At 42.4% G+C, this 18076-nt stretch overlaps 1 protein-coding gene across 4 annotated transcripts in view; it reads right to left on the bottom strand.

Moving 5' to 3' along the window:
- The window catches only part of pik3r4 (phosphoinositide-3-kinase, regulatory subunit 4), a 122035-nt gene extending 104398 nt beyond the window's left edge, over positions 1-17637 (bottom strand). For 3 of the 4 annotated variants that reach the window (XM_085989020.1, XM_085989022.1, XM_085989024.1), the window contains exons 1-4: positions 16285-17636; positions 8080-8213; positions 5810-6392; positions 2242-2376 (exon numbers count right to left, since the gene is read on the bottom strand). In XM_085989020.1, the coding sequence (XP_085845146.1) occupies positions 2242-2376; positions 5810-6392; positions 8080-8213; positions 16285-17014 (1582 nt within the window). In that variant the 5' untranslated portion in view covers positions 17015-17636. Of the gene's footprint in view, positions 1-2241; positions 2377-5809; positions 6393-8079; positions 8214-16284 lie in introns of all 4 variants that reach the window. The other variant, XM_085989023.1, reaches the window with a different exon arrangement.
- Positions 17638-18076: the final 439 nt, after the last annotated feature.

The following is an 18076-nucleotide window of genomic DNA, read 5'->3' as shown; positions in this document are numbered from 1 at the left end:
GATGTGGTTCATCAGCTCCAGGGGGTTTGTTGGCTTTTAGTACTATTCATTTCTCCAGTACAACTTATTTACTAATACTATTTTTTTTTTTTTTTTTTTTTATAAAAGTTCCTCATTCTCACTAGTTCCTTGGTTCCCCACTAGTTCCAGAATTTTTTTTGCATCTTCTTCCGTGAAGACAGATACAAAGGGCAGGATTTTCATTGGGCCGTGGAGGCGGGATTGGAGGCCTGTGGGGGGTTAAAATCTCGAAATCGGGGGGCACGAACCCATCCCGCCTCCATGCCAGTCTCAAAGGAAGCGGATACCCGACCTGTGCTGGGACCCGCCTCCCCGAGGCAGGAAGGGGATTAGTGCCAATTAACTGCCTGTTAACAGGCAGTTAACAGGCAGTTTTTAGCCTAATCCCTATTTTTATTCCTGAAGTGTGGGATTCCCAACGGCTCCAAACCACGCCAAGTTAACGAAGTGGGCCGTCGGGCTGAAGGGTTCGAGATGTCCGGTGTTCAGGTGAGTGATGGGTGCATGAGTTCAGAGGTAAGTGTGTTTGGTGTGTGTAAAGTGTTTAAAGAAGTTTTACTTACATTTACAGCCTTCCTTCCTTCAGGTCTCGGGAGTCCCTCATCTCACCGGCACAGAAAGCAGAATGGCCGCGAGCTGTCAAAAGTTGCAGCATTCAGCTTTCTGTTCTGGAGAGATCTCTAAATCAGCCTGAGAGGAAGGAATTAACTTAGTGTACAGATTGTCAGTGTTTGACGGCTTCAAACAGCTGTCAAACGCTGATATTTCATCTGTCAAAAGCTTTTGACAGATGAAATGTCAATCTGCGACGTTACCTGTTGCCGAGTGGCCCTTAATTGGCCTGCTGAGCCCGCTGGGCGGGCTCAACAAGGTCAATCAAGTGAAAATCGCGTGGGTTGGCCACAACTCGATGGAGGCGGGACTGCAACCCCGAAAGTTGTAGTCCCGCCTCCTCAATCAAAATCCAGCCCAAAGTATTTGTTTAATGTCTCTGCCATTTCCTTATTCCCCATTATAATTTCTCCTGTCTCTACTTGTAAGGGACCCATGTTTACTTTTGCCAATATCTTCCTTTTCACATACCTATAAAAGCTTTTACAATTTGTTTTTATGCCTCTTGCTAGTTTACTCTCATTCTCTTTTTTCTCTCTCTATCAATTTCTTGGTCATCCTTTGACGAATTCTAAAATTCTCCCAATCCTCAAGCTTACTATTCTTTTTGGCATCATTGTAAGCCTCTTCCTTTAATCTAATACTATCTTTAACTTCTCTTGTTAGCCACGGTTGGACCATTTTTCCTGTGGGGTTTTTATTCCTTAAGGGAATGTATATTCATTGCAAATTATGAATTAATTCTTTAAATGTTTGCCATTGCTTATCTACCATCATATCATTTAATCTAGTTTCCTAATCTACCTGAGCCAGCTCGTCCCTCATACCTACGTAGTTTGCTTTGTTCAGATTTAAGACCCTAGTTTTGTACTTAACTAAATCACTCTCAAATTCAATATACAATTCCATCATATTATGATAACTCTTCCCCACAGGCTCCTTTACTACAAGGTTATTAATTAATTCTGATGAACCCTGTTTCTCTTTCCATGGATGCTGCCTGGCCTGCTGAGTATTTCCAGCATTTTCTGTTATTTCAGATTTCCAGCATCCGCAGCATTTTGCAATTATATTAATTAACCCTGTCTCATTGCACAATACTAGATCTAAAAAAGCCTGTTCCCTAGTTGGTTGCTCGACATACTGATCTAGAAAACTATCTTGAATGCAATCCATGAACTCGTCCTCTGCACTATTACTGCAAATTTGGTTTGCCCAGTCTATATATCAAAATTAAAGTCCATAATAAAATTAAAGTCCATAATTACTGTATTACCCTTGTTACATGCGCCTCTAATTTCCTGATTTACACTGTGCCCGACACTGCAACTACTGTTATGGGCTTACACAACTACTCCCAGCGTTTTCTGCCCCTTGTTTCTTAGCTCCACTCAGTGATTCTACATCTTAATTTTCCGAATTTAGATCTTTTCTCACTACTGTCTTTATCCTATCTTTTATTATCAGGGCTACCCACACCCCCCTCCTTTTCCATTTTGCTTATCTGTTCTGAAAGTCAAGTATCCTGAATTAAGCCAGACATTTCAGCAGTTACATCTTAAGTTGCAGAGATCAAAAAAGTTTATAACCTTTAATTCAAAGGATTACCTGAGTCGTAGTTTTCATTGGGGTGTAACATTTCTTCTGTTTCCTCGCCATTTAGCTCACTTTCCAAATTCAAATTATTTAATTGGACTATTTCTAAAAATCGGAGAGCAGTCTCAGCCAAAAGTGCTATGTTTTCTGTTCAACACAAAAATGCGAATTAGTGAAAGAGTTCAGAAAGTAACTTTCCACTAAAACAGGTGCTGTGCGTCCTGTATTATTATAATTAATGCTTTGCCCATTTGGAACAAATATTAAAAGATATAAAACTCTCAAATAGTAGTTTGGTTCAATACTGCGCCAAAGGGAAATTGAAAATGGTGTACAGTGTTGAACATGAACCTGGATTGATTGAATTTCTTTTCCCGATTTAAAAATGTCAAAAACAAAATAATCCTCATTTACATTGGGAGCAGTGACATATCTCGAAGAAGTTCCAACGGTCTAACGCATATACCACAGTTCACTATTGCACCATGTTTGGTGATGTCTCATTTCAGTGCCAAGACTTGGGCCTTAATATTAACGGGAGAGTGGGAAGAGTGCAGGGGAGCCCAATGGCAGGAGACGAACCCGGCAAGGTCAGGGACATGGAGGCACTGCTGATTTTAACGGCAGGGCCTCAGTTAACTCTTCGCGGATGCCTGCCTGACACCTGTCCAGAATGACTGCCTGGCCGGAAGGCAAGAGTACAAATTTAACAGGAGGCCGCAGCCAGTCCCCAGCAGTCAGTGGAACGAGGGCTTTGCAGGCGATCGGGGGTTCCAGCAAGATGAGGTGGAAGAGGGAGGGGGAGGTGGAGTCCCCAGAACACCCGAGAGAGGCCTGAGGCGAGCACTCCAGCTCCTCCTGGCCCACAAGGAATTACAAACAGAGCAGATCTTTAATACTTACCGTGGCCAGTCAACACCTCCCGCCTTGGATCTGCTGCCAGGCAGCTAACAGCACGGGATGCCCGCTGATGTTCAGTTAATTCTACGTCGCAGTGCCGATGATGTCATCGGGACATGACTTTTAACTGGTTACTCGTCTGCCTTTTGCAAGAGGCTCATCAATGGCCTGATTTGAAGTGGTAAGAATTCAAACAGCCGGGAAGGCAGCAGGTTGGAGCTGGTAGGTAGAATTTAAATTTTAACTCCTCCCACACACCATTCCAGCTGAGCAGGGGGGTGGTGGTTAAAATCTGAGCCTTAGTGCTTGCAAAGCCCTGCATTAAGACTAATTAAAGATGTGAACAGCAATGTATTTTATTCATTAAAAAAAGCACCAGAAGAGATGGCACAAGAGCTACAAGGCCATTATACTCTTGAGTAGGAGAGATAAATTTCAATCTCAGTCTCACCGTTGGTACTTAACGTGTCACTTAAGGGCACCTTGTGTCAATTTTAGAAATATTAGCAGGGATAACTTTCTTGCAGTGGTAAACCTCATCCTCTGGCAAGTTAGCATGGAAGTTATAAAAATTATTTTAAGAAAAACAGACACCGCAGTAAACTCAGACTGGTTACTGTGATGTGCAATGTATGGGCAATTAACTGCAAGCTTTTCTGGTATATATCAATGTCTCATGACACCATCACGATCTCTGTTTTTCTGCTCATTTTTATTTCTCGCTTTTATATTTAGATCAAGATTATGGCTAATACATGATACCCATAGCTGATCTTTTGTATGCATGTGGCTTAAAAGATCGATACCAAATTGTTAATTGCTTTTTGTTGTTTAAACATTGAGTCACATTCATTATATTTGATGAAATCTCTCCCATCCCGGTAAACTGGTTCTGAATTGTGTGTTAAAAAAATGGTTTGTTAAACCATTTTCTACGTCAAACCTATTATAATACCAATATATCTGTATATACTTGGTGTTTTTAAACGTTCCATTATACAGGAAACTTTGGTTTATCCAGAGGTTGTATGGCCGGAAACCTCGATCTAACGGCAGAAATCAGCAGCCGTTTTGTTAGGTTTTTTTTCTTTTTTTTTTCTTCTCCTAGCATTTTTTAAACAAACAGTCAGTCTCTGGAAAGCCTCTCTGAAGCGGTTGCTAAGCTACAGAGACGCTTCCCAGGTACGGGCCGACTGTTTACAAGCTGTTGCTAAGCAACAGTGTTTGTTGTCAGATACGGAGATGAAAACCTCCGTATCCTTCAACATTAGCACTGGTCTGTCCGGAAGTTTTCATAGATCGGCATCACGCCGGTCCCGTCGGTGCCAGATATTGCGAAGTTTCCTGTACTAGACAAGATGTCATGGACAACAGTCTGAAATAATCTCTCTCATTAAGTGAGGCTGACCAGGTAACTCATTAATAAATGGGTCATTTTCAGGTTGGCAAACTGTAACTAGTGGGGTGCCACAGGGATCAGTGCTGGGGCCTCAACTATTTACAATCTATATTAATGACTTGGATGAAGGGACTGAATGTAATGTAGCCAAATTTGCATATGATACAAAGATAGGTGGGAAAGCAAATTGTGTGAAGGATGCAAAGAATCTCCAAAGGGATATAGATAGGCTAAGTGAGTGGGCAAAAATCTGGCAGATGGAGTTTAGTGTGGGAAAATGAGAGGTTATCCACTTTGGTAGGAAAAATAAAAAAGCAAATTATTATTTAAATAGGGAGAGATTACAAAATGCTGTGGTACAGAGGGATCTGAGGGTCCTTGTACCTGAATCACAAAAAGTTAGCATGCAGGTACAGCAAGTAATTAGGAAAGGAAATGGAATGTTGGCCTTTATTGCAAAGGGAATGGAGTATAAAAGTAGGGAAGTCCTGTTAAACTGTTCAGGGCGTTGCTGAGACCACACCTGGAGTGCTGCGTACAGTTTTGGTCTCCTTATTTAAGGAAGGATATACTTACATTGGAGGCAGTTCAGAGAAGGTTCACGAGGTTGATTCCGGAGATGAAGGGGTTATCTTGTGAAGAAAGGTTGAGCAGGTTGGGCCTATACTCATTGGAGTGTAGAAGAATGAGAGGGGATCTTATTGAAACATATAAGATTCTGAGGGGGCTCGACAAGGTAGATGCAGAGAGGATGTTTCCCCTCGTGGGGGAATCTGGAACTAGGGGGCATAGTTTCAGAATAAGGGGTCGCCCATTTAAATCGGAAATGAGGAGGAATTTCTTCTCTCAGAGGGTCGTGAATTTTTGGAATTCTCTTCCCCAGAGAGCTGTGGAGGCTGGGTCATTGAATATATTTAAGGTGGAGATAGACAGAATTTTGAAAGGTAAGGGAGTCAAGGTTTATGGGGAGCGGGCAGGGAAGTAGAGTTGAGGCCAAGATCAGATCAGTCATGATTTTATTGAATGGCGAGCAGGCTCGAGGTGCCAAATGACCTACTCCTGCTCCTACGTCTTATGTTCTTATGTATAACGACATAAAACATGTCACTTCAGTTTAATTACTCAAAAGTACTTTTTAAATTTTATTTCTAAAATTTTAAACGTAAAGGTTGTCACTTATATTAGATGAGGCTGGTCCATTGGATACATATCATATGCAACTGGTGCACACTAGGAACCCACTACAGAATACAATAACATTTTTGAGACTACAGTCCTTACCTGCATATGCCAATCTGACAAGAGTTGCTTCATCCTGAGCTAAGTGGGCAATACCCGGTAAAATGTACTCAGGGTAAATATTGACATCATTGCGCGGTACCTCTTTGACAAGAGCTAGGACTTTTGTCAGTGTCCTGACTGCTTCAGCTCGTACCCTGGGTATGGGGTCATTGGCAAAATGCAAGAGGTAAGGTGTTATACGATCAAGCAGGATCTCGCCACTTAGCCTGGGTGCCAAATGGAGAATTAGTTCCAAAGCAGCTAGTTTAGAATCACAGTACTTGAGTGTCTGCAGGCAAGAAGTGATAACAGACACCAAAATAACCAAACCATGCTCTTTTGTTTCTCCGTCATTTTTCTCACTCTGGTCTTCTCCACAAACATTTTGTAGAATATTTTCTAGGTCTTTCCGTATTACCAGGATACGTTCATCAGCAGACTGGAAAGTCTCTTTTGCAAACTGTGCCATATATGGCTGCAGAAAAGTGTAAAACAGTTCTGGGAAAGCTCTGCTCCTTTGTTGTTTAAGATGTTCTTCTGCTGTTAAACGTGTGTCTGGGTCACGCTGAATCATTTGACTGACCTGCAATACAGGAAGATCAATGTTCCAATCTTTAAATAAAGACAAAGATAAAAGACCTAAGAATAAGTAGTTATTGCTTCAGCATCACCCAGCCAAACCAACTCTAATTATAGGAATTGCTTTTATGATAAACCCATGGGACAGAAGTAGCACTAAAAGTGATGATTAATAAATTAGAAAAACTGTAATGATAAACTTCATAGTGCTCCATAGATATTGAATTAGTTATTACATTTTGAACATTTACTTATTATGTGACTACTTGGCCTTTCAAGCAAAGATGGGGCTTTAATGTAATGGTATCAGTAATCCAAGAGGTACTTAAACTATACATATGAAGTCTCCCGGTGGCTTTTTGGGTAAAGGCACTGCCAATTGTAGCACTAAGCCACTCACACCTGAAGAGTCAAAGTTAATGTCACAGTCAATACTGAGTAACTTGATTTCAGCCAGACCAGTATTTCAGGCACTGCAATCAGCATCAGCCCCTTGTGGCAAGAAATGGGAGAGAAAATAAATAAATAAATAGGCCATGGCTCCTGCTCTATGATCACTATCCAGTGGCTTTGTTGGAAATAGCATGAATACAAGAGCGTGTGTGTTTGTGTCTACACAAAGTATGAAAAACGGATGGGACTCACTTATAGTCAAATAGTCTGTTGACATGCACTAGCTATGTTCGCATGCGAAGAATGAATAATGAGCAAGGAGGGCTGCCAGTGGCCTCTAGAACTGTAAACCAACAACAGTCATCATCTTCGAGACAGAAGTGGTGAAAAGTGGAAAAAGTGGAAATTTTACACACAAAATATGATTGCAAAATCTTTTAGAAGTTTAAAATAATTGGGGATTTATATGGTTACATTATCAATAGCAGCCTAACATAGCAGTTATGGTAGTGAAGTGATTATTGTACTGTACTAGCAACCTATAGCTTGAGAGCTCAAATCCCATCATGGTAAGTTGTAAAAGTAAATTCCATAAATCTGGTCATTTGTGGGTTAGCATCAGAAAAATGACCATGAAAACTGCCAGAGTGTATAAAGCCAACTGGTTCATGCAGGGAAGGAAACCTGTCACCCTTACCCAGTCTGACTTTTAATGCCATGTGAGGTGGAAAAGCAAACCACTCAGTTGTTAGGGCAACTACAGATGGGCAATAAATGCAGCCTTGCCAGCATCACCTACATCCTGAAAATAAGTAATAAAAAACTCACACAAAGAGCAGTTACAATGGAGTGCAACGGAACCTGTGCCGTATTTCCATTGTGTATTTTCTTATATTATAGAGTGTGATCCTCACAAAATAGTACACTTTTTTCCAATACTATGTCACTGATGGAACATATCTCAGTACACTAACATACACAAACTTTGTTGTACAAATTAGAATAAATGAACAAAATGTTATGGCCAAATATTCCATCACCTTCAGTTAACTGGTTCCCTGTTATATATAAACTATAACACAGAATATGCATAATGGCCAAGTGCAGTACGGTATTTTGAGATGAGGTCTAGCAATTAGGTTGCAAGCTCTATGCATATATTTCTGAGTGATATTACCCCCCTCCACTTGAAAAGTACATTAAACAATGATTTTTAAAGCTGCGTATTCTACCACATTTATTCCAGATCATAAAATATCTGCAAAAATAAGCATGCAGAGCCATTTCGTTATGCTTACCAGACCTCTTATGTTCAAGTCCTCAATTTTATTCAGCACCTGCTCATGGGAAAAATGCCCATTTCTGTAAGCCAGCAGTTGGGATAGATCAAACATAGGCACTCCCTCTGTGAATAGCTCTGCAATAACACACCCTATAATTTAAAAAAAATTGTAGTTAATTGTGTGCATATATTGTCAAGGATTATATACTGTGCACCAACTGTAGAAAATTATTTTCCAACTACTAAACATCCACATCATCAAAAATTTTACCTCGTGCCCACTTCCTTCTCTGAAATACCTTTGATTCTTTATGCAAGTGAGCTAAAAAGAAACTCATTCCATGCAGTCAAACTTATTCTATCAGCTGAAAAAAAAATGTACTGCAATTAATCTTCCTACATCCTACACTTCAAAAATACTTCATTGGCTGTAAAGCGCTTTGGGACGTCCGGAGGTCATGCAAGGCGCAATATAAATGCAAGTCTTTCTTTAAACTATGTGGTCTAGTGGAACATTTAATATTAGCAATTTCTCTCCCAATTAGACCTCCTTAGCAGTTAGATAAGTTGTAATAAATTAAAGCACTTTGAAACTGATCAGTTGCCCCCATGCCACTTACTGAAAATGGGCTAGAAATTGCAGTCGGAGGCGTACCTCTGCAGTAGGCCTCCAATCAGCGAAACCTTTACGAACCTACCTCCAGGCTGTGTAGAGTTGTGGTCTTGGGCCTCCAGGGGGATGGCAGCGTAAAGGCCCGCGGATCCCAGGGAAGTTCGGAAGCATCCCTCGGACCACGTGGGCCCGGTCCTCCAATCATGAAGGACGATTCCATTGCAATCATTTACAAAGGGAATCCCCTAATGATATGCAATGGAATCCCCAAATAATTATACAAAATGTACATAATTCTAATAAATATAAATGGACTGAATTGCAATTTTATTCATAAGTCCCTTCATTGCACCAACCTCAATAAATTTTAAATTTCAAGTATCTTAATCCGGTCCAATATTTGCATAAACTCATTTAAAGTGTATGTGCATAATTTTTGATTTTTAAATGTTTAATTTAAGGCTTATATATACCCTTACGCTGATGAATACAGGTCCTACACCCAACTCTGCGCCAGCAATACTGAGTTTCCATGAGGTTTTGAATGATCTGTTAAGGCATGCCTTGACAGATTGCAAGTTCTGGATTTCGCGCATGTGCAAGCGCTTGCGGAAACCCGGAAGTTATGGGGTCTTTCAAATGGAATAAGACGGCGTACTCAGAGTACACAGTCATGGAGACTGCAATATGAACTGTTTAATGTTGCAGTATGCCTGATACTACAAGGGTTAATGCAGGAAACCAAGAGATGTTTTTAAAAAGGCAGCTGCTGACAATTTTAACATACCTTTTCATTTTATAATGAAACAATAAACAGAGAAACAACCACGCATTTGCCAACTTTTATTGGATTGGAATCAGCTGTATCAATCTTCAATCTGGTGTAGAAGTGAATGATCTTGCAGTGATAAAGTTATTTTATCAGATGTGCTCATATAGTTTTAGTGGAAACTTTAACTTTGATAAGGAGCAAATGCTGGGTCCCATCAGCAGTAATAATGCTTTACTGTTAGGGTACTTACAGGAGAAGTTTGAATGGAAGAAAGAAGTTTGTAAATAGAATACAGAACTCTGTAGGTAGCAGGGTTTTTAGAATGTGCAATATTAGACTAGTCTATGAACACTAACAGTTGCTGTGACAGTTCACAGGAGTATGTGGCACAATGTAATACAACATTTAACCCTGTAATGCAATTTAGAAATATAGTATAACAATTTAAATAGGTGCAAGGTAAGTTAGACATGAGGAGAGGAAGACTGCTGAAGAACCAGAAATAAGACTGCCAGGCATGAGGCTAGTGCACCACAGCAGAAGACATTAGATATAACAGTTAAATAATCAAAGAGGTTGTATGTTTTTAGATATAGGCTTGAATGGGAAGTACACAAATATTTCCTGTTAATTATTATTATACTACATAAACGGTAAAAAGCTAACTTTGGCAAACAATTACTGGGATCTTCAAAACTATTATAGGTTACATTAAACCCAATAATGTTACATTACTGCAATTCTAAAACCATACTGTTTTGTTTGTGATCATATCATTCCTGGCTTTGCAAATGCAATGAAATAATGTAGCTGTTAGTAATACATCAAATTATATCCTATTCAGTCCTCGTTATCTTTGGGATGAGCTATGGGTTAAATGAGTCAATGCAGTTACTTCTTCTTGGGGATCTGCTGTGGCTTCATCTGTTTAATTGAGTTGATTTATATTCGGTAACTTAAGGGCCAAATCACAAATAAAACCCTAGAAACAAACCTAAATCCCAATCTATTATTCCTACAACTTCTAAAAAAAAAAAAGGGGTAATGTTGATGACATTATCTTATTCATCACCAGCAACTATACTCTGGCTATCATTGACTGCATTCTCTTGGTACCTCAGATGAGAGGATCACTTACTTCTGTTTATTTATAGGTGTACAAATAATATGTTTCCTACAACTTTAATGGCAAGTTTACCAAAACTGTATTAACTGATAATAGACCCAACTAGTAGCTAGTGGATAGAAACATAGAAGATAGGAGCAGGAGTAGGCCATTTGGCCCTTCGAGCCTGCTCCACCATTCAATGAGATCATGGCTGATCATCCAAATTCAGTACCCTGTCCCTGCCTTCTCCCCATATCCCTTGATCCCTTTAGCCTTAAGAAATATATCCAACTCTTTCTTGAATATATTTAATGAACTGGCCTCCACCGCCCTCTGTGGCAGAGAATTCCACAGATTCACCACTCTCTGGGTGAAGAAATTCCTCCTCATTTCAGTCCTAAATGGCTTACCCCTTATCCTTAGACGATGACCCCTGGTTCTGGACTCCCCAGCCATCAGAAACATCCTTCCTGCATCTAGTCTGTCCAGGCCTGACAGAATTTTATAGGTTTCAATGAGATCCCCCCTCAATCTTCTAAACTCCAGTGAGTATAAGCCCAATCGACACAATCTCTCCTCATACGTCATTCCTGCCATCCCAGGTATCAGCCTGGTGAATCTTCGCTGCACTCCTTCCATGGCAAGAACGTCCTTCCTCAGGTAAGGCGACCAAAACTGCACACAATATTCAAGGTGCGGTCTCACCAAGGCCCTGTGCAACTGTAGCAAGACATCCTTGTTCCTGTACTCGAACCCTCTTGCTAAAAAGGCCAACATACCATTTGCCTTCTTAACCGCCTGCTGCACCTGCATGCTTACCTTCAGCGACTGGTGCACAAGAACACCCAGGTCTCTTTGCACTTCCCCTTCTCCCAATCTATTGCCATTCAAATAATACTCTGCCTTCCTGTTTTTGCCACCAAAGTGGATAACCTCACATTTATCCACATTATAGTGCATTTGCCATGTTTCTGCCCAATCCCCCAACCTGTCCAAATCGTACTGGAGTTTCACGACATCCTCCTCACAGCATACCCTCCCACCCAGCTTTGTGTTGTCTGCAAATTTGGAGATATTACATCCAATTCCCTCATCCAGACCATTAATATATATTGTGAACAGCTGGGGTCCTAGGACCGATCCTTGCGGGACCCCACTAGTCACTGCCTGCCACTCGGAAAACGACCCGTTTATTCCAACTCTTTGCTTTCTGTCCGCCAACCAGTTCTCTATCCAAGTCAATACCTTGCCCCCAATCCCATGTGCCTTAATTTTGCACGCTAATCTCTTATGTGGGACCTTATCGAAAGCCTTCTGAAAGTCCAAATACACCACATCCACTGGTTCTCCCTTATCTATTTTACCAGTTACATAACATAAATGTCATCTGTTTCAGTCTACAATGCAGTCTACTGAAATACTCTATCTAGTCCCTTGACATCAGCACACTATCCTTTCACTTCCAGAACCTGGGGTCAAATCCAGTCCAAGCTGAAAATATAAAGTTCTACTCTCTGATCATCATAAGATTTGGTTAAATGAGTTTAAGTTCTCTCTCTTCTATTTCTGGCTTCTCTTCCCCTGGTACTTTTTTCAAGGCAAAGATTGTTCATTTGCTTCTTCTCACTATTTTCAAAGCTCACAAACACTCTGCTTTATGAGATAGCAAGTTGCATGTACTTCTTCCTACTTAGTCATGGCATGATCTCCTCTACACAGTTCAGGTATAGAATCATTGAAATTTACAGCACAGGAGGTCGTCATTCGGCTCATCTTGTCCGTGCAGGCCGACAAAGAGCTAGCCACCCTAATCCCACTTTCTAGCACTTGGTCTGTAGCCTTGTAGGTTACGGCACATCAAGTGCATATCCAAGTACTTTTTAAATGTGATGAGGGTCTTTGCCTCTACCACCCTTTCAGGCAGTGAGTTCCAGACCCCTGCCACCCTCTGGGTGAAGAAATTTCCCCTCAAATCCCCTCTAAACCTCCTACCAATTACTTTAAATCTATGCCCCCTGGTTATTGACTCTTCTGCTAAGAAAATAGGTCCTTCCTATCCACTCTATCTAGGCCCCTCATAATTTTATACACCTTAAATTAGGTCTCCCCTCAGCCTCCTCTGTTCCAAAGAAAACAACCCCAGCCTATCCAATCTTCCCTCATAGCTAAAATTCCCCAGCCCAGGCAACATCCTCGTAAATCACATCCTTCCTGTAATGTGGTGACCAGGACTGCATGCAGTATTCTAGCTGTGACCTAACTAGTGTTTTATACAGTTCAAGCATAACCTCCCTGCTCTTATATTCTATGCCTCGGCTAATAAAGGCAAGTATCCCGTATGCCTTCTTAACCACCTTATCTACCTGTCCTGCTACCTTCAGGGATCTATGGGCATGCACTCCAAGGTCCCTCTGATCCTCTGCACTTCTCAGTGTCTTACCATTTATTGTGTATTCCCTTGCCTTGTTAGCCCTCCCCAAATGCATTACTCACACTTCTCCGGACTGAATTCCATTTGCCACTGTTCTGCCCACCTGACCAGTCCATTGATATCTTCCTTCTTCATTATCAGCCACACGGCCAATTTTTGATCATCTGCAAACTTCTTAAATCATAGTTCCTACATTCAAGTCCAAATCATTGATTTTTCCACTAAAAGCAAAAGGACCCAGTACTGAGCCCTGTGGAACCCCACTGGAAACAGCCTTCCAGTCACAAAAACACCCTTCGACTATTACCCTTTGTTTCCTGCCTCTGAGCCAATTTTGGATCCAACTTACCACTTTGCCTTGGATCTCATGGGATTTTACTTTCATGACCAGTCTACCATGCGGGTCCTTATCAAAAGCCTTGCTAAAATCCATATAGACCACATCAAATGCGCTACCCTCATCGACCCTCCTTGTTACCTCCTCAAAAAATTCAATCAAGTTAGTCAGACAGGACCTTCCCTTAACAAATCCATGCCTACTGTCACCGACTAATCCGTGTCTTTCTAAATGAAGATTTATCCTGTCCCTCAGAATTTTTTCCAATAATTTTCCTACCACCGAGGTTAGGCTGACTGGCCTGTAATTACTCGGTCTATCCCTTTCTCCCTATTTAAACAACGGTATCACGTTAGCAGTCCTCCGGCACCCCACCGGTAACCAGAGAGGATTGGAAAATGATGGTCAGAGCCTCTGCTATCTCCTCTCTTACTTCTCTTAACAGTCTAGGATACATTTCATCCAGGCCTAGGGGTTTAATCCACTTTCAAAAGATGTTATACCCCTTAATACTTTCTCTTTCGCTATGTTTATGTCATCTAATATTTCACACTCCTTCTCCCTCAAGTTCTCCATCGTCCCTCTCTTGTGAAAACAGTCGCAAAGTGTTCATTAAGAACCACACCCATGTCTTCCGTCGCCACACACAGGTTACCTTTATGGTCCCTAATAGGCCCTACTCTTACTTTAGTTATCCTCTTGCTCTTAATGTATTTATAAAACATCTTTAGGTTTTCCTTGATTTTACTTGCCAATATTTTTTCATGCCCTCTCTTTGCTTTCTTAATTTCCTTTTTAATTTCACCCCTGCACTTTCTATACTCCTCTTGGGTTTTTGCAGTATTGAGCCCTTGGTATCCGTCATAAACTTCCCTTTTTTTCTTTATCCTACCCTCTATGCTCCTTGACATCCAGGGAGCTCTAGATTTGTTAGTGCCACCCTTTTTCTTTAAGGGAACAAAACTTGCTCTGAACCCTCACTATCTCGTCCTTGAACACCTCCCACTGCTCCGACACTGATTTACCTTCAAGTTTCTGTCTCCAGTCCACTTTGGCTAAATCACATCTCAGCTTAGTAAAATTAGCTTTTCCCCAATTGAGAACTTTTATTCCTGGTCTATCCTTGTTCTGTTTCATAACTACCCTAAATATAACTGAATTATGATCACTACCACCAATATGCTCTCCTACTGATACCCTTTCCACCTGCCCTGCTTCATTCCATAAAATGAGGTCCAGAACCGCTCCCTCTCTTGTTGGGCTTGCTACGTACTGGCTAAAAAAAATTCTCCTGAATGCATTTTAAAGAATTCTGCTGACTCTAAACCTTTCCCACTAATTTTATCCCAGTTAATATTAGGGAAGTTGAAATCCCCTACTATTACTGCCCTATTTTTGCACGAAATTTGCCTACATATTTGCTCTTCTACCTCCCTCTGACTGTTTGGGGGTCTATATTACACTCCCAGCAGTGCGATTGCCCCTTTTTAGCTTTTCAGTTCAACCCATATGGCCTCACTGGATGATCCCTCTAAGATATCATCCCTCCTCACAGCTGCAATTGTTTCTTTAATCAATATTGTGACCTCCCACCCCATCTTTTTTATCCCCCTCTCTATCGCGTCTGAAAACCCTGTAACCAGGAATGTTGAGCTGCCATTCCTGCCCTTCTTTCAGCCATGTCTCAATAATAGCTATATCATACTCCCACATGTCTATCTGTGCCCTCAACTCATCTGCTTTATTCCCTGGACTTCTTGCATTGAAGTATATACCATTTAGCACTGCCAAACTCCCTTGTTGTCTATTTTCCAGCCTTTGTTTCCTCTGCCTTCCAAACTCGTTTACTAATTTTCTGCCTTCCATTTCCAGCTTTGCTCTTTTGGTTAAAACAAATTAACTGTAAATTAATGAAACATTAAATGAAACTTAACAAATTAAATTAAAATTGCATTGGCCGGGGTGATGATGCACTCCAGTCCCCGCCGGTCGCGGAAGGCCTTAAGTGTGCCAGCGGACACCGCGTGCTCCATCTCCAGCGCCACCCGGGCGCGAATATAGCCGCAGAAGAGAGGCAGGCAATCGGGCCAAACGATCCCCCAGCTTTGCTTCTCTCCCTTCTGAATCTACTCTCAGGTTCCCATTCCCCTGCCAAGCTAGTTTAAACCCTCCCCAATAGCACTAGCAAACCCCTCCACAAGGATATTGGCCACAGTCCTGTTGAGGTCCGTCTTGTACAGGTCCCACCTCCCCCAGAAACGGTCCCAATGCCTCAGGAATCTAAAGCCCTCCCTCCTGCACCATCTCTCCAGCCACGCATTCATCTGCTCCAACCTCCTATTTCTGTACTCACTAGCATGTGGGTAACCAATTTAATGATCATTTCCATTCTGTCAGCAAGCATGATCCTGCACTCTCCTCTTTAAAAACTGTTAGCAGGCTATTAAACTCGTTAATTGTTTCTTTGTGATCATAGTTAGTATATCTGATTCTTGGCTTTGATCTCATTCTAGCTTCTTCATTTTGTTTCCTTATCTTCTAATTCTGACAAAGGGCCTACACTTAAAGGTCTCTTATTTTAGATGTTGACAAACCTGATATGTCCAAGCTTTTCTGTTTTCATGTGAGATTTAACATTCTCAGTTATTTTCTTTTCATCTCAAAATTACTTTACAGTATTGTGTGAGCGGGCAATGGTACCACATATTTGACTGTTGGGAGCTTTACCCTGTGCCTTGCCTGGCCAAGTAGTGCTTGCTTCACACGGATTGCAAAGAGCATGCCAGTGTGGAGCAGGGTCATCTCTCACCTTAGTGATCACTGAGTCTATAGTTACAATATAATGTATTCCCACATTGTGCTCCTGAAACAGCCTTCACAATACATGGTTCATTATAACGGTGAGTTTCAACAAATAATCATTTAGTTCAAAGCAAACTGGCTCCATTCAGTAAGTGTACCTGCAGAGAAGATATCCATGGCAGGTTTTAGTTCTCCCCTTGTCCTCTGGTTGTTGTGAGTCAGATCCACCAGCGGGGTAGTTGGATCTCTAGCCGCTTCCAGCTCCGTGCTGAACATTGTCCCGTCCACAAAGCGCTCGGGGGCGATGTAGCAGGTCCTCCTCCTGGAGGTGTCGAAGAAGTAATTGAAGTCTGCCGGATTGTCTTCGGGCAGGTAGGTGGGTTTGAAGCTGGCAAAGTCGGTGAGCAGCACCCAGTTCCAGCTGGTGACCATGACGTTTTCCGTCTTGATGTCTCCGTGGCGGACGGCGACCCGGTGAGCCTGCTCCACCGCGTTGAGGAGCTGGAAGGCGATCCACTTCTTCTCGATGTTGTTGAGGAAGGGCCGGGTGCTGATGCGGTCGTACAGGTTGTCCCGGGCGTACTGCCGGAAGAGCATGGCGGCTTTCTCGGTGAAGCTGGCCCTCTGGAAGGGGACGCAGTTGGGCGCCCCGTGCAGCTTGTGCCGCAGCTCCTCCAGCTCCTGCTTGTAGGCGGTGAGCGGCAGCGACGGGTCCTGCACGGCGAACACCTTGACCACCACCAGCCCCTCGCGGTGCTTGGCCCGCGCCACCTTGAAGAAGCGGGTGCTGCCCAGGCTCTTGTCGTACTCGAATTCGTGGATGTCGGAGAAGTAACTGTCAACAGACAGGATCTGAGAGGGAGCGATGCCGGCCAGCTGGTTACCCATAGCGACAGAGGTACGAGCGCGCTGGAACCGAGCGCGAGCGAGACTGGAACTAAACGGTTTCAACGGTCAGTAAAGGACACCAGCCACACTCATCCCAGCCGAGGGATGAAGCCCATCCGCCCTCAAAGCTCCAGTGAAATAAAGACAGTTCATCAAAAAGCCAAACGTTTGCTCCCGGCTGGTTCTCCGTACTATTGCGGATCACTCCTGGCAAACGCCGAGTAAGACTTTCTCGGAACTGTTTAAATCCGTGTCTTCTCCTCCACCAACTAAAAGTCACATTTTTTTGACGAGCGTAGCTCCAGAGGTAAAGAAACGATGTGTTGTGAATTTGCAACGTTAGGTAAAGAAGTGAACTTTACCAAAAATAAAACAAACGCCTCGGGTTTGCGGTATACGCCAGCGGCGTTTAGATCTGTCGAGGCGACGGTAACGACCTGGAATTATGGGAAGACTTTTTTTATTCTCCAATCTAACTCCGGACGAGATGCCTCCAGCCCCTTCCTGCGTCGAACCCGGAGGAAGATAGCCGCGGTAACGGCAGCAAAATTCAACCCGAGGACTGTGTTTAAAAAGACGAGCCGGAACCACCCGCGCTGACCCGGCGCGAGGGGATGATAATATGGGACGGACGGAAACCGAGTTGGCGCGTGCGCACGAATCGGATTGCAAAGTGAGGCGCGTGCGCACGAATCGGATTGCAAAGTGAGGCGCGTGCGCGCTGCTGGCAGGACCGCAATTGCGCAGGAAACACGGAGTCTTACTTGAGCTTGATAATTGTCTATCAGATAAAGGTTACCTGTTACAATTTGTAGTGGGAGTAGATACTTCAACAAGTATTGACTGATTCAGCTATGCCAAAAATGAAATGGATATAGAGATGGACGGTAAAAAGCAAAGGGTAGGGGGGTAAAGGAGGCTTTTCAGACCAGAAAGATGCGTCCTATAAATTATTTGATCATCTCAATCTGTGTTTTCATGAAATTCATTTGTATCTGTGTATTTTCAACTTTAATTAGCAGTGAGATATTCAGATTAAAGTACTGTAAAGATGGTGTACTC

The sequence above is a fragment of the Somniosus microcephalus genome, chromosome 5 (genome assembly GCF_052327205.1).
Source record: "Somniosus microcephalus isolate GS21.2 chromosome 5, FLI_Smic_1.0, whole genome shotgun sequence".
Lineage (NCBI taxonomy): Eukaryota > Metazoa > Chordata > Chondrichthyes > Squaliformes > Somniosidae > Somniosus > Somniosus microcephalus.
Note: the sequence above shows the minus strand (reverse complement) of the source record. Positions and strands in the feature narration are given on the sequence as shown.